This window comes from Sarcophilus harrisii, chromosome 1 (genome assembly GCF_902635505.1).
Source record: "Sarcophilus harrisii chromosome 1, mSarHar1.11, whole genome shotgun sequence".
Classification (NCBI taxonomy): domain Eukaryota; kingdom Metazoa; phylum Chordata; class Mammalia; order Dasyuromorphia; family Dasyuridae; genus Sarcophilus; species Sarcophilus harrisii.
The window spans coordinates 209,689,554-209,714,161 of NC_045426.1; the positions used below are offsets into that span (position 1 = coordinate 209,689,554).

General features: G+C 34.0%; 1 protein-coding gene across 2 annotated transcripts in view; it reads left to right on the plus strand.

Annotated features, from left to right (window-relative positions):
- Positions 1-24,608, plus strand: part of LOC105749259 — a 155,348-nt gene that overhangs the window by 40,313 nt on the left and 90,427 nt on the right. For both annotated transcript variants that reach the window (XM_031968758.1, XM_031968765.1), the window contains exons 7-8: positions 7,673-7,783; positions 18,788-18,966. In XM_031968758.1, the coding sequence (XP_031824618.1) occupies positions 7,673-7,783; positions 18,788-18,966 (290 nt within the window). The remainder of the gene's footprint in view (positions 1-7,672; positions 7,784-18,787; positions 18,967-24,608) is intronic.

Sequence of the window (24,608 nt, forward strand, 5' to 3'; positions counted from 1 at the left end):
TATAATCACTAGCATGCTTTTTCATATTTTCTTCAAGGATATCTTTGATCATACCTAGATCATCCTTCTAAAAATATTTATAGTATGAAACATTTGGCAGTCATCTTTTTTTGGTTATCTTTTTAATGCAGTTTTGATTTTTTTCAAGTTATCTGGAATATTTTCCTCTTGATGATATCTTGAAAACAACCTCTGAAAGCACTTAAAATTGTGTTTTCTGCAGCAGAGATTACTTCTATATATATTTGGTCAGGTCCAGATGCTCTTCTAAATTTCATCTTCTTAAGTACCATTGTCACTTGAAGTCATTAGCATAGTATCAAGTATCGAGGACATTTGATAGTAGTTGAATTACCCTCTGGATATTTTAAATATGCACTGCCAGATGTGTTGACATAAACAAATCCATCTGAGGATCACATTTTCTTCCATCTGTGAAGATGAAAATCTGTCCAATGTTCAGTCAAAAATATGTCTTTGATTCATGAATAGGTGCCCAGAGACATCTTTGGTTTGAAAGGTTCAGGTTGGATTTTGGTCCTAGGAGAGAGGTGTCACACTTCTTCTGTACCCCCCTTGTAACTAGTCTTATATAGATGATGTTTGGGGCTTTAATTTTCTTCTTTGAATTGAGTTTGTTCCTCTCTGCTCTAGTTTACTGGATTTCTCAACAATATACTTTTGTGGAGTGAAAACTCAGTCTTCCCTTTTAAAGTTCAAATGAATATGTTTCATGTTCTTCCTATTCCATCCTCCTCCCTACCTCTATAGTGTGTAATCTTTTTTTGTCACCCCAATCATAAAAAATAATAAGTTATTTTCTTCTTTCCTGTTTCTCCCCAAAGAGTCTCCTCTTTCTTCATTTTCCCTTTTCTTCTCCTTGTATTGAAATATCCAGGCTTTGAATCTGTCTTTCAGTGTCCCCACTGACCCTAACAGAGAGTGAAATTCTGAAGAGAAAGCTGTATTTTCTTCTGTTTTCAGAATGTAATTATTTCATCATATTTCTCTTTCAAGTTACTCAAATTTTTTCTTTTCTTCATACTTCTTGCATTGTATTTCAAAGATTCTTTATGGCTATGTTTTTCTCTATGGGATACTTTAAAAACAATTGATTTTGTTCAAAGTCTATTTTTTTCTTTATTTGTAGGAACAATCCATCTTTACAAAATGAATAATTCTTGAATATAAATTCCCTTTCTGTTTTTTTTTAAATAATGTATCTCATTTTTACATTCCTTCTCTTATGCTGCATAGTCCTATGTGATTCCAAGAACTGTTCTTTCTTGGTGTGTCTATCACGTATAATTATTTATACTATTTTTCTTTGATATGTAGTTTGTCAATCATATTTGTGACTGTCATAGTTTAAATGTGGTGACCAATACTTTATCCTCTGGTGCTAATGATTAATGATAATTTTCTCCTATGATTTCTTGAAATATAATATCCAGGTTTTTTTTTGTTTCATCATGATTTACAAGACCAATGAATCTTAAATCCTTTCTCCTTTTCCTCTTTCCAGGAAAATTGCTTTTTATAGTAGATAACTTATGTATTCTTCCAAATTTTGTTCTTTTGATTTCTTCAAATAAATCTATTGAATTATTTAGTTTCCATTTCTATTTCTTCCAATAAATTTTTATAAAGTTTAATTTTTTTTGTTTTTGTTTTGATTTTTAGGTTCTGTTTTACTTATTCTCCTTTCAAATATTTTCTCAAAAGCTCTGATTTAATTTCTTATTACTTTCTTCATTTCTTCCAATTAACCTTCCATCCATTCACAGAATTCCTGTGATTGATCAGTCTTCTTTTCTGAGTACCTATTAGTTATGATAACAGAGTTAATGATTTTTTTTGACGTTTTATACTTCAAAATTTCTGTTTTCAGTCCCTCCTAGCTGTCTCCTTTCCTTCAGGTAAAAAGAGATGGTAACCTCTGGAACCTTTACTCACCCTCAATGACAGCACTTTTACAATTGTCCATTTTTCTTTTTTTTCCCTTTGTTTATTTTATGCTTTTATTCTGGACTTAAGAAACAAACAAACATAGAATAAAAGAAAAAAGATGATTTTATATAAAATTGAAAATTTGTTTTCTTGCTATTCCCTTCAAATATATTATAAAGTTATCATGTATTATAAGCAGATTAGAATAACATAGAATAGTTTACCTCTCAAATCTATGCAGAAGGAAGGAATCTGTGACCAAAAAAGAAATGGAGCTCATTATGGAAAACCAAATAGATAATTAAGTTTTAAAGTTTTTGTACAAACAAAACTAATGCAGACAAGGTTAGAAGGGAAGCAATGAATTGGGAAAACATTTTTATATTCAAGGATTCTGATAAAGACCTCATTTCTAAAATACATAGAGAATTGACTCAAATTTATAAGAATTCGCACCAATTGATAAATGGTCAAAAGATATGAACAGACAATTTTCAGATGAAGAAATTGAAACCATCTCTAGTCATATGAAAAGGTTCTCTAAATCATTATTGTTCAGAGAAATGCAAATTAAGACAACTCTAGTTACCACTACACACCTCTCAGATTGGCTAAGATGACAGGAATATTGGAAGGGATGTGGGAAAACTGGGGTACTGATACATTATTGGTAGAATTGTGAACGGATCCAACCATTCTGGAGAGCAATTTGGAACTATGTTCAAAAAAGGTTATTAAACTGTACATATCTTTTGATCCAGCAGTATTTCTACTGGATTTATATCCCAAAGAGATCTTAAAGGAGGAAAAGGGATCCTTTCCAAAAATGTTTGTGTTAGCCCTTTTTGTAGTGGCAAGAAACTGGAAACTGAGTGGATGCCCATCAGTGGGAGAATGGCTGAATAAGTTATGGTATAGGAATGTTATGGGATATTATTATTCTGTAAGAAACGACCAACAGGATGATTTCAGAGAGGCCTGGAGAGACTTACATGAACTGATGCTGAGTGAAATGAGCAGAAACAGGAGATCATTGTACATGGAAACAGCAAGACTATTTGATAATCAGTTCTGATGGATGTGGCTCTTCTCAATACTGAGACAATTCAAGCTAGTTTCAAGGATGAGAGCCATCTACATCCAAAGAGAGTATGGGATGTATACTATCCCATAGTATACATGGGATATACTGTGGGAACTGAATGTGGATCCCAACATAGCATTTTCACTTCTTTTGTAGTTTTTTGCTTGAATTTTATTTTCTTTCTCATTTTTTTCTTTTTTAAACTGATTTTTCTTGCTTAGCAGGGTAACTGTAGAAATACTATGCCTATATTGGATTTACACATATTTTTACCATGTTTAACATATATTAAATTACTTGCCATCTAGGGAAGGGGATAGGGGGAAGAGAGGGAAATTGGACCACAAGGTTTTGCAAGGGTCAGTGGTGAAAAATTATCTTTGCATATGTTTTGAAAATAAAAAACTTCAATTAAAAAAATAGAATTGAAAAAAAAAGAAAAAAGTTGTCATGTAGCTTTTCCCCCTTTTTTTCCCTCTTCCTCCCCACCCAAGAGATACTACCATAAGCATAACTGTGTGTGTATGTAAAAACCATTCTATACATATTTCTAACCATCTGTTCTTTCTATAGATGCAGATAGCATCTTCTTTCATATATCCTTTATAGTTAGTTTGAGTATTTATAATATTCAAAATTAATTTCTATTTTTCTAAATCCCAACTAAAATTTCTCTAATCCGCACTTCTAATCTGAGGTGCAAGTTCAAGTTTAAGAGTTCTTCTTATTAGAACCCTCAAAGATTATAGGTTTATTCACTAAAATTAAGCTGTGATTCAGTAGCACCTAAGGAAATGTTTTAACTTCTTGTGTCAGAACTCAGGGCTCTAGAGTGCAGGATTCAAAGCCTTAATAGATACAATTTTGAAATACAAACTCCCTAAAAACCATCACTTTATGCATTTTCAGATTTCTAAGTAATGTCATGCTCATAGAAAATAGGGAAAAATTCACTTATAAAAAGAGAATCAGATTTTCAAGATACTATCAGCCATAGTACATAAGAAAATAAAATTAGTGTTTGAAAACTCTGACTAAATGGGTGAAGAAAGATAATGCTTCTCAGTCACTGTACTTCAAAGCTAAAATGAAGAGAGTTGCCTACTAATCAAACCTTTCTTCCAATTGTGTTGGTGCAAATCTATATGCCTGGTACAGAGAATAAGGGTAGCTTCCCCAGGGAAGATTTCCAATCAATTAAACAATCTCGATATGCCCTGCCTTCCCTGCCATACCATCACATCTCTTGTCTATACTTCCTCCTTATCAAATCCCCTCTACCCCTCAAAAATCCTTATTCCTCAAATTTCATCTCAAATTTCACTGCATCAGTAATGACCTTACTTCCTCCACTGAGCTTAAGGAAAAGATTACAGATAATTTTTTTTTAAAGAAAGGAACTTTTCCTCTAAGACCTTAACTTCTACTCTAAGACCCTAACCTCTAAGAACTTAACTTCTAACTAGGGGGATAAACATATCCACAGAATATATAGAAAATAGATTTGTTGTCATTGGGAGAGGGAAAGGATTAACAGTAAAGAAATCAGAAACGGCCTCTTGAAGAGATGGCATTTGAATTGTGACTTGAAGGAAGCTAGAGTTCCAGAAGGCAAAGAGGAGGAAGGAACCAATTCTAGGCACAAAAGAACAGATTCTGCAAAAGCTGTGAACTAGGAAATGAACTGTTGTATGTGGAAAAGAGCAAGTAGAACAGATTCATTGATAGAAAGAGCATTTAAAGGATATGTAATTGGCTTAGAAAAGTAGGTTAGAAAAAGTGAGGAGAGCCTTAAATGCTTTTTAAAAATGTTTTATGCTAAAGGTAATGGGGACCTAGTAGACTCTAGACATTTTCTTTTGTTTTTCCTTTTTCTTTTCAGTCTTAGCGGGTCTGGGTGCTTTAAGTCTCCCTACTCCATTCTATCCTACATTCACCCACCAAAGTAATTTTCTGAAAATATAGGTCCAGACAAGTCAATCAGTCACATATTCTCTCTCTCAATCTCTCTCTCTCTCTCTCTCTCTCTCTCTCTCTCTCTCTCTCTCTCTCTCTCTTTCCTTCTCTCCTGCTCTCTCCCCCTCTCTCCGTCTGTCTCTGCCTCTGTCTCTGTCATACACACACACACTGAACTTTAGTGACTTTCTATTGCCTCCAGGAACAAATACAAAATGCTCTGTCTGGCATTCAAATTCTTATATAAGACCTTCTCCCTATGCACCCCCTACCCAATAGTCTTATAATACCTTAGTACTTAACACATACACTTAAGTCCAGGGAAAATGGTCTCCTGGCTGTTCCATGAACAATATACTCCATCTCTCATTTTTAGCTATTTTCCTTTGGCTGTCTCCCATGATTGAAACACTCTTCCTCCACAACTACTGATCGCCCTAGCTTTTTTAAAGTTCCAACTAAAATTCCATTTTCTACAGAAAGCCTTCCCTAACTCTTCTTAATTCTAGTATCTTCTTTATATTAACTATTTCTTATTTATCCTGAATGTAGCTTAATATATATATATATATATATATATATATATATATATATATATGTTTGCATGTTGTCTCCTCCATTAGACTGTAAATTAGTTGAGGACAGGAATTGTCTTTTCCCTCTTTTTACATCCCTAGGGTTGAGTACAATGTCTGGCACATAAGAAGAGCTAATATATGTTTATTGACTGGCTGATTTCTCTTGAGTTCCTACTAGGAAGGAAGATGAGCTAGGGAAGTATCTGCTCTACTGGCCCTTCCCATTCCCCATAATCCCCCTAATCTTGAATAGGCAGAAGTTTTATGGGCAATGATAGCCTGTGATCTAGATAGAGATCATGATACTTTGTTATTTTGTCTTTTTGCTGCAGGGAGGATTTTTTGTTGTTTTTATTATTTTTCCCCTAAGGAAAGAATGGGGAGTATGGGATCTGGGTGAGAACTATCTAATAGAAGGTTTCTTTCTTTGTTATTATTCTTCAACTGTTTAAATCACATGACTCTTCATGATCCCATTTGGGATTTTCCTGGCAAACATACTAAATGTTTTGCCATTTCCTTTTCTAGCTTATTTTATGGATGAGAAAACTGAGGCAAACAGGTTTAAATGATTTGCCAAGATCACATAGCTAATAAGCGTCTCAGGCTGAATTTGAACTCAGGTCTTCCTGACTCTACCCCTCGGCATTCTATCCACTGAACCACTTAGTTGAACTTTCATTAATTTCTTTTACTGGTTGATCTTTCTTTCATTTTGGATAATTTCTCCTTATTCTTGAGGTGATTTTAGAGGGAGTTATGCTTTTCTGGAGATTTTTCTTGCAACCAGCAATAGGGATCTATTTGCTCAAGGGGTAGACCTAATCAGTTGGTCCTCAATTCACTCTGATGAGACATAAGGCTACATTATGTAACTAAAATAAATGTGCCAGAAACAGTCTCAAGCAATCACATAGAAATTTGAGGTATCATTCATCTATCTTCCTTAATTTATGGTTTTCTGGTTAAATATTGTCTAAAAGTGCTAGAGAGGATGCTAGAGAGTCTCTAAAACTCTAGAGCCCCAAATTAGGAAGAGTTGCCTTTCATTTATAGCCAAGCAAAGCAGAGTCAGCACTAATGATGCTTCCCTGCTATTCCCTCACATGTAACTGAACTATGTTCTAAAGATCAAAATCCTGTGAGCAGTTTTAATATATCCTGAAGGAAAGAACATTAAGGGGAATTTTATAAGATACTTTAAGCTCTTGAGAGTTTCATGTATAAACTATAATGACCATCAATTCTCCCACTACTATAAGAACTGAAAAAGAGAAAGTGAGTTTGAATTGAAGAAGTCAAATATAATGGAAGATGGTGTGAAAATTGATAACTATTGAAATAGGTTGTTAAAAGAAGTCATAGAATCTTTATTTCAAAAGATCTTGGATACAATGCTACCTGGAGACAGAGATAGACTATGTGACCTCTAAAAGGATTCTTCTGAGCCTCTTTCATTCTCAAATCATGATTTTTTGTCTACATGATAAAAAAGGATTCTTTTGAGCCTCTTTCATTCTCAAATCATGATTTTTTGTCCACATGATAAAAAAGTAGAAATGATCTTTAATGAAATCATGCATTTTTATAGTATTGATCTTTTTCACCACCACCTCATGAGCATTTTAGTTATGTCTTCTTCACTCTTTACAGATGAAGAGGTTGAAGAAATGAGAATTTAAGTGACTTGTCTTTCATTTTCTCCCAGAAGTACTGATGGAATTAGACTGATGGAATAGGTTATTTTTCTGGCTTAGAGATCAATCCTGCTATTGCATAGCAGAAGACCTGAATGACAGCAAAGTTGTAGTGGAAAAACCAATGGATTTAAAATCAAAAGACCTGGGTTCAAGTTCCTTTCAACTCCAAATCCTATAAGTTTTGTTGATGGTATTAAGAAGTTTATTTCTAGAAATGAAAGGAGTTCAGGTTGAGGAGATTGTAAATGATGTATTTTCCTTTTTGTTCAGGACAAAAAAAGCTTTTCTAAAGTTGAAATGAAGGTCCTTGAGAGAAAGAACACCCTTTTGAGAGTGCAAAACAACAAGCCAGTTAATTTGGAACGCTTCTTAAAATTGAACCATTCTTCTCATTCTACTTATAGACAGCACAGCTGAGGAAGCTGGGCTCCTGATTGGAGATATTGTGTTGGCTGTCAATGGCACTGATGTCACCAGTGTTGCACATTCAGAAGCTGTGAATCTTGCAAAGAAAGGTAAGATGAGCTTGTTGCAAAGAACAGATTCAGCCCAGAGTGGTAGAAAGACCTGAGATTTTTTCCCTGTTGGGATGAAGATTTTAGGTTGTGGGGTTGAGCAAATCACATTGTTGGTATAAAAATACATCTCTTTCTTAAGATTTAAATGTTTTGTTATGAAAACTGTTGTTCATATGAATTAAATAAGGTTTCTCTTTAATCTTCTTTGAAGATCAGGGTTTGGCTACCAAAATTATGGTAGGAAATTTGTAAAAAGGTAATAATGTACAATTTAAAGCACCTCTCAACCTCTTAGCCATAAAATTACCTATCAAACAATGTTATTCATCAATTCTTAGAATTGAGAACTTCAGTGGCATAACGTGTAATAAGAAAATAAATAAAAAGTACAATCACAAAACTAAAAATCTTTCAGATTATTCTTCTCCTGCAAGGAGATTGCCAGTAAAGAACTTCCTGCCCAGATGAAACCACCAGGGAATAATTATATCTATCATGGAAGGCGATTAATTCCTTTTACCAACTCTGCCAAATTTTGTTACTACACTAACTGACTGCAGATTATAATCTGTGCTACTTTTCTTTACTTCCAAAACAAATGCATCATTACTTCAAAGGATTTGTGATTTTAGTGATGTAGATTCATCTCTCCAGTGATTGCAATCCATCCATTCTTGCTGAATCTATACAACTCTTATCCAGGTCTACTTTACATGCTGTAAGCCTTCCATGCTACTTTTTAATTTCTTTTAAAAAATGCTCACACTGTGGGAAATGAAACTGTGATAGTAGCTATAGTACAGGAAATGCAACCTTTTTCTGGTGAAACTCCTCTAAAATATGGGATGATAACACTGATGTAGAAATACTGGAAAAAATATTAAGAAGGAAATCCTATTGGTTAATCATGAGGAAGCAACCGGAGATATGTCAGTCACTTCCAACAATTTTTGCCAGTCCCCTCTGGTTTGAAATTAGGGAAGAGGGAAAGAAATAAGCATTCGTAGGCACCAATGAATCTTTTCTTGAACAATTCAATACTCTGTACACAGAGAAGTGGTTTTGGAATGACTATAACTATGACTATTTGGTCAAATGACTATTTGGTCATTACCATTTCTTTTTCCTGCTCTCTTTTTCTTTTAAGAAAATATTCCTAATAACTCAGCAAGATGCCTTTGTACCTTTCCTATTTCGGTTTTTGACTTTAAGAGCCCTTGAATAAGACTGATTAGCTGAGTGTAAAAGGAGCAGGTGATTCAGTTTTGAGAAAACAGATTTATGTATCTTAAATATTGTGGTAAGTAGCATCATGAAATAATTCATCTAAGGCCATGGCCAACATATTTGAGGACAAGCTATATCATTTAGATAAGAAAACATTTTAGTTTAGAGTTTATCTTCATTATGTTAAAGTGAGCTCTTCATTTAGAGATATTATTTGAAGTTATCTACCATGGTGATATAAGGAAGGTAGGAAAAAATACTCATTTTATTTCTAGACTAAAAGATTTCTGTCTCCAGAATCAATTATCTTGTGGCATCTTTCACAAGTACTAATTCTTCATGAAGTTTTGTTTGTGCAGAGAATAATATTATATCAGCATTTGTGCCAATTTACTGAAATAAAAATGACATATCTCTATTCTGTAAAAAAAAAAAAAAAGATACCTTTATATGAGTTGTTCCCTATAAATGAATCATATTCCTTCCTGTCTTGGTTCATCCTATGTTAGGTTCTTTCTGACCTTAGCTCAAGTACCACCTCCTACATGAAGCCTTTCCTGATCTCTCTAGCTGTTGGTCTTTATCCCCAAAATTACTCTATTTGCCATGTATTTATTTTGTAAATATTTTGTACCTTCTTATATGTTCACAGAAAAGAGAAAGGGGAAGAAAAGGGAAAATGAATAAATATTATGTATAGCATTTACTAAATTCCTATTGTATGGTACATTGTGCTATGTGCCTTACAAATATCTTATTTGCCCATTCATTTGAATCATGGAAAGGGTATTTGTAATGTCTGTCCATGATATATTTACTATTGGATGAGCTCCAGAAATTTTCCACCTAACTTCATATCTAAATTTGGACAACAAACATTATCATCTCTTTAGCTCTACCTGGATATATGGTTAAGATGAACTCTTTTGGTTACAAATGTCATTTAGGAAGCTAAAGGTCATTTGGTCATATACTATCATTATCCCCACTTATAGTCTAGGAAAGTAAGGAAATCACCACAGAGGTGAAGAGACTTGTCCAGCTAGTGTCTGAGGCCAGATTTGGTTTCAAATCTTCTGAGTTCCAAGCCCAGAATTCTATATATCATACCAACTTCCTCTAAATGATTTCCCATACTGATCAACTTTGATGGATTTGACTTTTCTCAACAATGCAGTGATTCCAGGCAATTCCAATAGACTTGGGATGGAAAATACCATTTGTATCCAGAGAGAAAACTACGGAGACTGAATGTGATTTGAAGCATAGTATTTTCACCTTTTTGTGTTGGTTTTTTACTTTAATTTTTTCCTTCCTTCCTTCCTTTATTTTTCTTCATTTTTCCTTCCTTCCTTCTTTCCTTCCTCCCTCTTTCCCTCCCTCCCTCTGTCTCTCTCTCTTCCTCCCTCTCTTCCTTCCTCTTTCCCTCCCTCCATCCCTCTCTCCTTCCCCCTCTATCTCCCTCTATCTACTCCCTTCCTTCCTTCTTTTCTCTTTCTTTCTTTCTTTCCTTCTTTCCTCCTTTCTTTCTTTCTTTTTTCTTTCTTTCTTTCCTTCTTTCTCTTTTTTCTCTCTTTCTTTCTCTTCCTTCCTTTCTTTCTTTTCTGCCTGCCTTCCTGACTTCCTTTCTTTCCTTCCTTCCTTCCTTCCTTCTTCCTTTCTTTCTTATGTTTTTTTTTTTCCATTTTAGCCCGATTTTTCATGAGCACATGACAGATATGGAGATTTGTTTAGGGAAACTGCACACATTTAATCTATATCAGACTATTTGCTATCTCGGGGAGGAGGTAGGTAAGGAAGGGAGAGAGAAAAATTGAGAACGCAGTTTTATAAAAATGAATCTTGAAAATTACCTTTATGTGTTTTGAAAAATTAAAATACTATGATAAGTGCCTTTTTTAAAAAAAAGACTGCAATAAATAAATAAATACATGATTTCTCATAATGAAATGCAAGCTATTTGGGGACAAAAAATTTCATTTTTATCTTGATATCTTAAGTGTACTTAACACAATGTCTGGCACATTTCAATGCTAGCTTTTGATGAAGCATCTTTTTAATCAACAGGTGTCTCATTCTCTCATTTCATATGTCTAGACCACATTTTCCAACATATATATTTTTATTATTCTCCTCTATGTCTAGTTTTATATTGCAGTTATTGAATCTCAAAATTCAATGATGTAAATTGTCAGATTTTATATAATGCTTCATAGAACCTATTTACTCCCTCATTTTAAGAAAAATAGCTGGTGGATAAGTTGAGGTTATTTTCATGCTACTGTTTTTATACATCATGAAAATTACTATCAATTATTTGGCGAAAAGTTATAGAAAATATGATACCATCATACTTATTGCTCGTTTCTGGTATTTTTTGTAAATGATTTGTCTAAAAAGAATGCAGTCTTAAGACTTCCTTCTTAAGGAAAGCTTCCTTCCATTCATGTCAAAAATCATACAAGTTTCCTTGAAAGATAAAACTGTAGCCTTCATCTGGCGATCTTCTGATTATTAATATCAATTGAGTAAAACAACAACAATAACAACAGAAATATGTTCCAGGAAGGAATCTTCACTATTATAGGGAAGATCCAGAGAAGAGTGCAAATTGAAAAGGGATTCCTTCTAGTCAGTGAGTTCTTCTTTGCAAGTCAAATCTTGGAACATTTCAAAGCTTTCTAAATGGCATTCACAATCCAAAAAAATTCATTTTAATCCAATCTTAACCCAGGAAGAGCTAAGGACATGATTAACTTTTGTTGTACAAATTAAGATGTGATATTTGATGAAAAATTTCTGAAGCTCATCCAACAGTAAATAGATCATCAATAGACATTACAAATATCCCTTCTGTGATCCCAAACTTCTGGAAATAAAAGCCCATATAAAAATATTCCAATTCTTTTTCTGGTGATATTCAATTTATCTCAATTCAACAAAAATCAAAATGTACCTATTATGTCCTAACTTTGCACCAGGTTCTATATTAAGGACTGGGAATACAAAGACAAAAATGTTATGTGCTATGAATCATGAAACATGATAGTTTCAGAAAAATTGAAGCTGAAGGTAATTCAGATTTAAGGTGGAGAGATGTAAAATGAGATTAAGCAGCTTGCAACACTTTACACAAAAAATTATTCAGAAAAATATAAAAGATATAATCCTAAAATATAGAATAGAAAAGGAAAGGGACTTATCTTGAAGACTGAAAAATGACCAATAGATAGCTTGTATGTTCCTTTTTTTCTCTGTAATGTCAAAAGACTATGAGAAAGATTCCCTTGCACTTTGGATTGAATTCTTCCATGGAAGAATTAAGAGAAAACTGATAAAAATAATAGGATGGAAAAGCATGGATAGATTTCAACCTGCATCATTAGGAGGAATGCCCATATCAATGAGAACACATTGGCGTATAAAGGAGTATTTTTACAAATGTTTATGATGAACACAAAATAATCAAATTTCTTATGAAATAATGGTTCTGCCAGTTCTGCCAGTTCTACTATTTGCCTCTCCGAAGCCATCTTCCATTTATCTGCAACTTCCCTTTGTAATATTGTATTACTTTTTAGTGAAAAATTTAAAGATGAAATATTCAGTTCTTCTAGCAGCATGTCTCCTCATTGCTACTGACAAAAATCTGACTTTTACATTACCAACAGTTCAATTAACCTCTACATGTAATTGAAAAATTGTGATTCTTAGCATCTTCTCCCCACTTTTCTGTCACTCTATTATCATCATTAAAGAAATGGAAAGAAGCTATCAGGACTACAGGTCATTTTGTATCTGTTTCATAGGTTGATGAGTTCATCTTATTTCTTGAAGAGGATTTTTCTCTTAAAATGAACAGAAATATAGATCAGAATTACTTATCCATTTTAATTCCTCCATCGGGGGGCAAGTGCTTCTCCAATTGAGTATGTAGAACCACCTCTGGGATTTCATTTCCCAAATCCACACTGACACTGGCAGATTAGTTTTCATATGAGTGACTTATACTTTTATTACTCTGAAGTTTCAAGGAGTAACCCTGTGGAGAGCGTTCTTCCTTTCACCGAAGCTCTTGAGTTAACAGGAGTATTCTTTTCTTTAATCAGCCAGTTGAGTGAGTCCATTCTTTATCAGAGGCATTTGAATTTCGGAAGGCCAACATTGCCCACTGCATCCTGGGTCATCACCAATCGTCTTGCCACAGAACTTTCACACTGTACCACCCCACTCATCCAAATCACATGCATGTCAAACCATCACCATTGATCCTCTGCAAGAACAAAGGAGCAACAACAAAAACAGCAATATCAGAAATTTACTCAAATTGAATAGAAAGAACAGTAGCCATAATGTATGTAGTTTCCTTCAAAACTTGATATGTATTCTCCTATGACAGAATCCTTGGGGAAAGAGGGGACATAAACTTAAAGTATGATTGTTGTGAATTACACAGATAGGAAACACATATGACAGAGTCTTGATATCCTTGCTTTCACTACAAGACCCTTGATCAGGGCTGGCTCCTTCCTTAATATTGTCTCTCAGTTGTACTTAGTCAAGCGGGTCAGTCATCTACAAAGCTATCTCCTCAATGGATTCTACTATTGCTAAGCTGAGCAAATAGTGTGTCCACTGGGCTGCTGATGCTGAGGCTAGTCCATACAGGTTTCTTTGAATTTTTCACTTTATTGGGCAGGTCAACCTATCACATTCCCTATATTCACTTTTAGATAAGCAGCTGCATGTTCTAATGCTCATTTCACATAGGGCAATAAACCTTAGCAAAGGATTGATTAAAACCCTCCTCTTTATCTTAAGATCAGGTCTCAAAAGTCTGGTAGTGTTCAGTGCTACCTGAAAACAAAAGACAAAATAGTATCTTCTCTGTTCTAAGATCTATGGCAGATTTTATGGTCATCAATTTCTTTTTTGTGCATGGAGGAGGCCATCCCTTTTTAAAAAATAAGGTAGATTATATTTAAGAGGGTTTTGTCTTGTTAATGAAAGAAAATATCAATCCTCAATTCTTATAATTAGTCATTTCCCCTTTTTCATAGGCCCATTATTTTGCCAGGACTTGGAGATGTGGCATATATACATTTATGGAATGGAGGAAGGATAGTCATGTAACATTCTCTAAATTTTTTGTGCTGTGATAGGCAAAGAATTTAACTTCTCTGTGTTTCTGTGTAATAATCATAGAAATGGCTTTATTATATAATATTTCTTTTTTTTCTCTCTTTTTGCTGAGGCAATTGAGATTAAGTGATTTGGCCAGGGTCACAAAGCAAGGAAGGGTTAAGTCTGAGGCCTGATTTAACTCAGGTCCTCCTGACTTCAGGACTGGTGCTCTATCCACTGTGCCACCTAGTTGCTCCCATTACATTATATTTCTAAAAAAAATTTCCCCACCTCTACTTTTGTATAAAACTGCACCTCAATTCAAATTGATGGATATTTTTTCCCAGCTCTGCAAGGACAAAATAATAACAATATAGTAATAATAATCATCTTAACATATACTTTCTGCCTTTTTTTCCTAAAAAGACAATGATATGAATACATATTATGTTTCTTCAACAAAATCTGTTGGAGTTAGGAAACAATCTTTTATTTGTTCTTAGCTTTTTACATGGAAATATATCTTATAAAAAGTTTCCTCAACAATTTTAGCTCTCTAACTATGCTAATAAAAAAACTAAATGTAAACACCTACAAAGTAATCAGTGACATTACAATCATCTTTTCTATATAAGAAAACAGTCATAATTTAGACTTGTTTTGTTATTTGTGGGGGGAGGTTGAGATGGCAAGTATGTTAATATGAAAAGTGACATTATTTTAAATGATATCTATAATGATTATTTCTGCAGAACTTGATACATTTCAGTGACAGTACAATTTCTTTATAAGAGAATTGGTTATTTCACCAGTTTGATTAGGCCATTGCTTAAATCATATTCCTCAAAATATGAAAACTATGGTCATTAAAAACTTATATGGTTAGTTTCTCTTTCTTAAAACTATCATTGTTAAGAAATTCAATCATACTTTATAAATAAGTATTTCCTTATATATAATTATAAACCTTTATAAATGACCCCCATTTGGGAGAAAGGTAAAGATAGCATACTCTGAGAATTCATCAATTATTTATCCATTTGTTTTACTCTTTTTTTAAAAAATAACTAATATGTCTACTCTTTAAAAAAAAAAGTCATGAAAAGAGATAGGATTCAATGAGATATGATTAGCTTAAAAGCATTTTGTGAGAATTTCTATTACAAAAAGATTTCTTTCTTTTATGATATCCTTTACTGAAAGCAAGAAGGCCAAAGATCCACAAAAGCTCAGAAGGAGACTCTGTACTCTTGTTATTGAAGGCACTGAAAACATTGAGTCTGACACTCAGCCCTCAGGGAAAGTTGAAAATCTTGCACATTTCTTTGGCGCCTACAAGGGTGGCAGTGTCTGACAGTGGAGGTGCAACTTTGACACAGTTAAAGATTGGTGGCATAATAAGGAGACAGTGATCCAAGGAGAAAGTGTGAATTAAAAAAAGAAATCATTTTTCTCTCTGCTGCAGCTGTAAATAACATCGCCCACAACTCCTTACTGCCAAACTCTGGGCTAAGGTGTTAGGGATGAAGGGTCTGCTTGATAGCTTTTTCTTTTTTTAAAAGAATGTTAGCAAAGATAAGCTGCTTGTTGCTGAAAACACTAGGTCCTCCAACTCTTTTCATTTTATGAAAACAAATATCTTCCATGACTCTCTATATGTCTTATAGGAGCCCTTTATCCAAAGAAAGTAAAACAAACTCTTATATCTTTTCTTCATTAAGTATAGAGGCTCAGATATTGATATATAGGGAAATGAGATGATAGTTCTATTTATAGGGGTGAGAAATAGAAGTGGTGGGAAAGGATGGAAGGAGAGGAGGGGATGAGAGGCATAGTAATGAAATAAAGGAGGGAGCAGTGACAATTGGGAGAGGAAATGGTCAATCACAAACAGTTGCTGGGAACAGCTGCCATCTCTATACACCCCCAAAACTATGTTATGTCATAACCCTGAATTTGAAAAACTTGCACATGACATCAGGATGCATTACTGACTGTAGTAGTTTCTCTCTCTCTCCCAAAGGAAGTTAATTCATGGTTAGCCTTGATCATCTGCTAAATGTGCTCAGTATCTTAGGAACTCGTACCTGGATTACGTGAACAAGGAGAAAATGACCCAATGAGTCATCTATTTTGTGGCAGCACATAAATAAATTGGCAAATGTGTCAACTCTGCATATTATTTCAGGATTACAATACTATGGGGGCTGAAGTCCAGAGACAAAGATGTTTGTGAATTGACAGTCAATCTTCAGCATCTCTTTTAATTCCTCTGGTTGTGTTTTTGACAAGAGCTTAAGGGCAATTCAATAAATTACAATGTATTTACACGGCAATGAAGAATTAGCTTGACATAGAGAGAGTTATTTAATTATGAAGGTGCTTTGCTTCCTGCCAAAGTTAAGTCTGTGTCAGCCTTTCTGGGACAAATCTTTATTTTCAGGGCCACATAACTCAGCCAGGAGGGTTCCCTTGGGTTGGATCTTGTCATTTATTTGAGTCATCTACTGACTGACCCCCATTTCCATAGACATTTCAAAGCAGATCACTAATCTCAATGTCAGACATCACAGCAAAGTCAGTATCACCAAGGCCAAATGTCCCCTGTCAGGGTCATAGTCTCCCTCACAGAGGAATTGCAAATGAAGTCATACCCCATTTGCAGTCCCCAAAGCATTTCAGGGTTGATGTGTGTCTGTGTGACATTTAGAATATTTTTCTGGAGTAGTCAGGAGTTAAGATTACAGGGTCAGCTTTATGTCCACACTGGCAAACATCACAGCAGCCTGTGAAATAATGACCTAATGTTAGTATTCGAGATAACAAAGACAGATTAGCTGTGAGCTTCTTGCTTGCCACACGCCATAGTCATACTCATAGGGAAGAAGATGAAATCAGCAGCCAGTTAATGAGTGCAGTGTTCAAAGGGGTAGGTCTCTAGGGACCAGGGGAGCTGGGTCACATATAACCAGCTCTAAGTTAGATAAGTAGCAATGGCAGAGGTCATCTCCTCTGAACCAAGTCCTTGTTTTATATAGTCTGTCTTTGGTTTGTTTGTTTGTTCATAAGACTAGTGATTGTTTTTTTTTTTAACTAAAAATGTAATAGTACTTTTTATTTCCTAAAAATGTGAAAAGGTAAGAGATAGAGATTAACTATGATTTTCCTTTTCTCCCTATTTTCTTTTTACTTATACATTTAGAGCTAGAAGAACCTCTCAGAGATCATCTACTCTAACCCCCTTTCCCTTCATTCTATGGATCTGGAAAATTTAGCAAGAAGTGACTTTTCCCAGGTCATAAAATTTGTAATTAACCAAATGAGATTTGAACCAGGTACTCTGATACCATATCTGGTATTCCTTCCTCAACAGTCTTTTAAATTCACATCAAACATTTACTAACAACCCAGTAGATACTCATGATTTGGTATGAATTAGGTAATTCTCTTTTAGGGAAAAAATCAAGAATAAAAGTTTCTTAAAATGGATGAAATAGATGGCTATCAGAATGTGATGTATTGGAGGCGTTTCTATATTAATACAGACAATAGTTTCTTGTCACATCTGAAAGTTGGCCAACAATGAATAAGAACATATTATATGCAGAAAAATATCTTTGGTGCTGGAAGAAACACAAAGTTTAAATAGGGTTTGATTCCTGCCCTCATGGAGTTTACAAACTAGCTGAAGGATAATATACAAATCTAAACAACTATAAAATAGAACACATTATGTTAGTGTGTTATAGAAGGAGCAATTAAGAATCACAGTACATGAGCATCCGGCTTAGACTCAGCAAAAAATGAATTCAAACCTGTATGGTATGATTCTTGGCAAATTTCTTTCCTTATTAGTGAATCAGTTTTCTAATCTGTAAAATAAAGAGGTTGCTTTCAATGGCCTCAAAGATTCTTCTAATTCTAACCTACAATTCTATGAAAACAAAGTATTATCTTCTCTCATCTCTTACCACTTAGGTCAAAAGAGGAAGGTTACTGCCTGTACAGAAGACTCCATGAATTTTGGACAAAATACATCCCAACGTTTCTGTTTCATGCTTGTATTGCATGATCCAGTCTTCTATAGTAAATAATCTCAGTGAAAAACTGTCACTCAAGATAATTAAAGTACCCTGATTGAAAGAGCCCTATTATCTAGCCCCACTCTACTGCTAGGCAAATCAGTAACCTTGCTATATTAATATTTTTGTCCATTGGTGGGGGAAAGTACCTGGAAGGTTCCCCCTTTCATATATTCATATTTTGGTCAGGTTACTAATTAAATCTGTTCAGTTTCAATAGATCCTACATCTGGACTATAGAAGCAAGGGGAAGTAACCATGAATAGTATTTTTGTAGTAATCCATAAATAAATTGACATGAAAAACAATGAAGTATTTGGAAAAATAACACAGTATAATCAAATTAGAGTTCTGACTAAGCCACTAATTAACTATGTATCTTTAAACTTGCTGGAGCTCAATTTCTCCATCTGTAAAATGAGGAAGATTCAGATCATAATTTAAAATTATATGAAATAAATAAAATATATTTATTTAAAATACATTTATTTTATTTTTTCTGAAGATCATTCATCTCTCCCATTCTCTGTATCTCAGCCACTCAACTATCCAAATTATACTCCTTCAGGCCCAGATATTCTGACTCTAGTAGTGGGATCAGACATCAGTCGCTGCCCCAATACCCCCTGGCCTACCTGTCGTGGCTATCTACACAAACGGACTAACTCGGGGCTCCTGAAGGGTTGGAGGAAGAGGTGGTTTGTACTGAAGCATGATGGTTATCTTCTCTACTACAAACGGAAAAAGGTAAGGTGAACAGTAAATGGGTCACACCAAGAAAGCAAAAATGTATTAAAGATGTATTAAATCAAAATGTTATTATGACATTTGGTGGGACACAAGTTATGGTCCTTCAAGAATACTCTTTCTAAAGTCAACATGGCATAATAAATAACTTATTTATATAACTGGGAAGATTTGGGATGAAATCCTACTTACGATGCTAGAAAAATCACTTAGCTCTGCATATAGCTTCTGACTTCATCACTCAACTGGCATTTCTCCAAAATCATCTCTTAATACATATTAATTGTCATATATGATCATTTTTTTCAGTTTTCATCCTTCCTGATCTATTGCTGATTTTCAACTCTATTGATAACCATCTCTTCCCCAAATATTCTCTTTCCTTTGGATTTTTCTAGTTCAATTCTCTCCTGATTCTTCTCTTACCTATCTGACAAGATTTACACACATAAGATAACCATGAAATAATCAGATGTGGTTAGGATGATAGTGAGTATTCCCATTTATAAAGCAATTTAAGGTTTGCAAAGAGCATCAATCCTTATCTCATCTCTTGTCTTAACTTCTTGTTCCCAAGGCTCTGTTCTAGGCAGGCTTCTCTCTCTCTCTCTCTCTCTCTCTCTCTCTCTCTCTCTCTCTCTCTTTTTCTCTCTCTCTTTCTTCCTCTCTCTCTCTCTCTTTCTCTCTCTCTCTGTGTAGCCTCATCAATTCTCATAGAGTTCATTATCATGTCCATTCAGATGATTCCCAGATTTTATAAATCCAGCCCAATCTTTCCCCTGAGCTTCAGTCCCAGATCTCCAATTGCCTATTGAATATTTTGAACTAGATGTCAAAAAAGCATTTTGAGATGCTAAAAGGCACAAGGCCTAAAATTCAAGCTCAAAGTTAAAGTGTAGTAAAGAACATTAAGTCACTGTATTCATTATGCATTAAAAAAAACAGACTCCAAAGTTTAAATAATATAAAATATTATCTCCCTCTTCAGTCACCAAGTCAGGATCCCAGGAAATTAATTTACAGGCAGTTGGAACTGAGAGATTATCTGATTCAATTTCCCCCAAAGCCAAGTCTTTTATACCTCAAGCTCAGTATATGATCAATGTCCCATCCTTTTTAAAATACCAACTCAGTACTTCCCTCTGGAGCCAAAGTCTATTGTACTTTGATTTATATAAGACTGCTGCAGAAAGGAGTGCAAAACCTTAGGAGAAAGGAGATAATAGAAAAAGGGAGAAAATAGGAAGAAGCCTTTCTTCATATTCCCTTACCACAATACTTAATAAATGCTTACTGACGATAATGATAATAAAGCTCTCCTAAGTCTCTAAAGTCCTGGGGATGAAACAACACTTTAAATAGTATACGTATATCTCAAACTGAACATATCCAAAACAGAACTCACTATCTTTCTCCCCAAATCCATCTCTTTATAAATTCCCTTGTTTCTATTGAAAGAACTACCATTATTCTAGCCTCCCATATTTGTAACCTTGGTGTTATATTCCTCTCTCTTCCTCTACAAATGTAATTAGTTGATAAATCATGCCACTTCAACCTCCACACCTCTTACATTTGATCCCTTCTCTCAATTTATCATCTCATGTAATACATAATTTATTTAAAAGGTCTCCTAATTCCTTCTTTGAGTCTCCTTATTCAATTCAATTCTCTACATAGTTGTCAGTTATTTTCCTTAAATGTGCCCAATTTAATGAATGCCAGTGATTTCTTCTTTCTTGACAATTATATATAAATTCCTCTGTTCAGCTTTTAAAACAAATTACCCCAACACTTCACAACCCATCTTTCTAACTTTCTTATACATTTCTCCCCTTCACTCATTTTTGCAGTCCAGCCAAACTGGTATTTTTCTTTCTGTTCTATACACATAATACTCCATTGTCACTCTTCGTGCCTTTATACTAGTATACTTTCTCCTTATCTCCAATCCATAGAGTCCCTCTCTTCTTTTATGGAACAACTCCAAGCACCTTGACTTCCTTTTACACAAGCTTTTCCCAACCACAGAGATCAATTGCTAGTGTTCTTCCTTCTTCCCCAAATACTTTATATTTAACTAACCTTTATTTATTCTATATTTATTTCTGTGAATAAAAGTATATACTCCAATTGTTGCCCCTGTTAGAATGGAAGCTCCTTGAAAATGGGGATTATTTCATTCTTTGTATTCCCAATCACCTAGTGAACCAGTATATAGTGTTGAGTTCACTGGAGGCACTTAACAAATTCTTGTTGCTTCACTGGTTATTGATAGTGTAGGGGACAAAAGGTAAATTACAAGGGAGACAAATGTATAATACTATCTACTTTAAAAGATTGTTGCCTATTGCAAACCTTAAATTGCTTTATAAATGTAAATAATCACTATCATCCTAACCATATCTGATTATTCCATGGTTATCTTATGTGTGTAAATATTGTAAAGCTTGATAACTAAAAATAAATAAGTAAATATAGTTTAATCCTGCACAAATAAAGATAGCGATTATGAATTACAGAATGACAAGAAAATGTATATGTCCCATAGTAATAATCAGATGGTTTACTGTTCAGTGTGATAGGCAGTGCTCAAAAGTCAGATACTGGTATATTTTTTGGATATCGTTATCCAAAATTACTACTATTTCTTCCTTTCTTTGTAGTGATTGTGCCCATACTTTATAGACACCAATGCTTTCATTTCCCAATACAATTAATGTATTACATTACAATGTAAATGTATTAGGTAGGAAAATAAGTTTCTAGAATCAATTCCAAATTCCACACACATCCCTCCCTCCCAACTACCCTGGTTTGGCCAGATGTCCTACTTGAGTGGAGGCAGTTATGAGAAAACTTGGCTGATTTGGATCCTTTCTCCCATATGAGTCTTCATTTGATTTCAACAATTCAGCTATAATAGGCAGGAAATAAATATGTATTTATTAAGTTCCTACTATGTAGCAGACATTGTACTTTTTAAATATAATGTTTTTTGTTAATGAAATACTACTTATTTCTTGGAACCAATTTTTATTCCCCAATTACCATGGAGTCCTATCAACTTTGATATAGACCTTAGATCATTAAAGATTATCTTTCCAAAGTCTCTACTATTGTCCAGGTCTATTTATTGAATGTTAGATTGAGCGATTATCAACTACATAATATAGAATGATTCACTACCAGTCTGCCATCTTGTGTTTTCTTTTGATATCAAGATTTCTTACCAGGATTATATTATCTGAGTAAAACTCCTGACAACGAATGTATCCCATATGAGAATTTTTCTCTTAGCTCTTATAACAAGATGATAACTAGGTAGCAGCTCCTTTGAATAATACAACATGTATTAGGTTGTAAGTTTCCTTGATTTTTTATCTAATGAGACTTTAAAGCATAATGTCAATGGATAGTTTCAAGTATCATACATAAATATAGTTTTCAAATATTATGGATCACAGCTCAGATCAGAGATATGGATCAGAGCTATATGCAGAAAATGAGTTCTTCTACAACATTTTACAATTTTTACAATTTTAAAACTGATTTATTTTTACAATTTTAAAACTGATTCCTGGTTGAGGATTTCTATGTACAATAGGTAAAATATTTTGTTTTGCTTTTACCAAAAGGATATTGCTATGTTCTTTCTCATATCTTTGAAAGATAAAAAATTTATATGCACAAGCCGTGAGGGCTTATTGTCTAGGCAAGCAGCATGAGTCAATTATATTTTCTTTCAAATATATCATGCACAGGTCTCACATTTCCTACATTTGATATTATACTAGGCTCAAAGGCTATAATTTGTCCCATTTCCTGGGGTCCTCTTTTGGCTCAGCTTTCCAAAGTAATAACATAGAGCTATCACAGTCATCAAACCATGGAGTAGAACCAACTGCTTTTTTGTACCTTATTTTGGGTCAATTCTGTCTCAGTGCATTGATAGCTCCCTTTTACACAATTCTGAATAACCAGGTGCCCTCAGAATGGGAGTCACACAACATTTTTGGCCTATATCACCTCCAGTATACTATCATCATGCACTAATTTCTGCCAACAGTCATCTAAAGATAAATAGCACCGAGAGAATTAGTCTAGTGCTATAAAATTTATATCTACTGATGGCATCTTTTCTTGCTGGAAGTCTCATACCCTTCCCTACACTTTCATCTGTTAGTGCCTTTCTTTCTTCTCCTTCCCTCCTTTTGAAAGATTTCATTTATTCCTTCTAGGGGTATTATCATGGCTTTAATGGGGCATCCTTGTTAGTCTTCTATGATGAATGTTAAAGAAAAAATTCATAGTTGAATAATGTTACTACCCATCCCTAAGAGGCAGCAACCAATTTGGGCTTTGTCAAAATTTCACTGGCGTCTGTGCAAATTTGAAATCAGGCACTATGCACATAGGCTTAGGAATTATAAATGATGGCCCCTTTCAAAAGCAAGAATTAAAATCTCCTCATGCTATAACAATTCTCATTGTCCATGAGAGTAATATAAAAATCTACTGGTGGTTAATCTTTTTCCTAATATGCAACTTTCATAGGTCCTCTATTCTAGCATTAGTCTATAATACAAAGCTCTTGGTTGGGCATGAAAAGATCAATGTTGATACATGCATGAGGCAAATTAGTAAGTCCTTGAACCCTTCTGACATTTATTAATATTAATTATTAATTTACTCTCTTAAAAGTTATATTATCACCCTCTTTGTCTAAATCATGAACCATTTTAACTTTATATTGGTATAGGGTGTGAAATGTTGGCCTAGTTTCTGCCATACTATTTTCCAGTTTTCTCAGCAGTTTTTGTCAAACATTAAATTCTTATCCTAGAAGCTAAAGCTTATTACTTTACTCACTGACTACTGTGTCTTATGCACTTAACCTATTCCATTGATCACCATTCTGTTTCTTAGCCAATATCAAATAGTTTTGCTGGCCATCACTTTATAATACAGTTTTAGGTCTAGTATCACTAGACTACCTTTCTTTTCAATATTTTTTCCATTAATTCCAGGTCCTCATATCACGCTTCCTAATGGTTTTAAATAGATGTTATTTATCATTTTAAGGAAAACTTCATTCATTTCCAAGTTCTGGTGTGTTTTAATAGGGTGCTGTATTTGGTCAAAAGCTTTTTCTAATTTTATGGAGATAATAATATGCTTTCTGTTAGTGTTGTTATTGATATGTTCAATTATGCTGGTATTTTTCCTAACATTGAACGAGGCCTGCATTCCTGGTGTAAATCCCAACTGTTCATAGTATATTATGGATAAATTTTTGTAATCTCTTTGCTAATATTTTATTTAAAATATTTATATCAATATACATTAAGGAAATTGGTCTATAATTTTCTTACTCTTTTAGTTCTTCCTGATTTAGATATCAGTACCGTGTCTGTGTCATAAAAGGAATTTTTTCAAATAATTTGTATAGTATTGGAATTAATTGCTCTTTAAATGTTTGGTAGAATTCACCTGTAAATCCATCTGGCCCTGGAGACTATTCCTTTGGGAGTTCATTGATGACTTGTTCAATTTCTTTTTAATGGGATTATTTAAGTAATTTAATTCCCCTTCTGTTAATCTGGGTAATTTATATTTTTGTATATATTTGTCTATTTCCA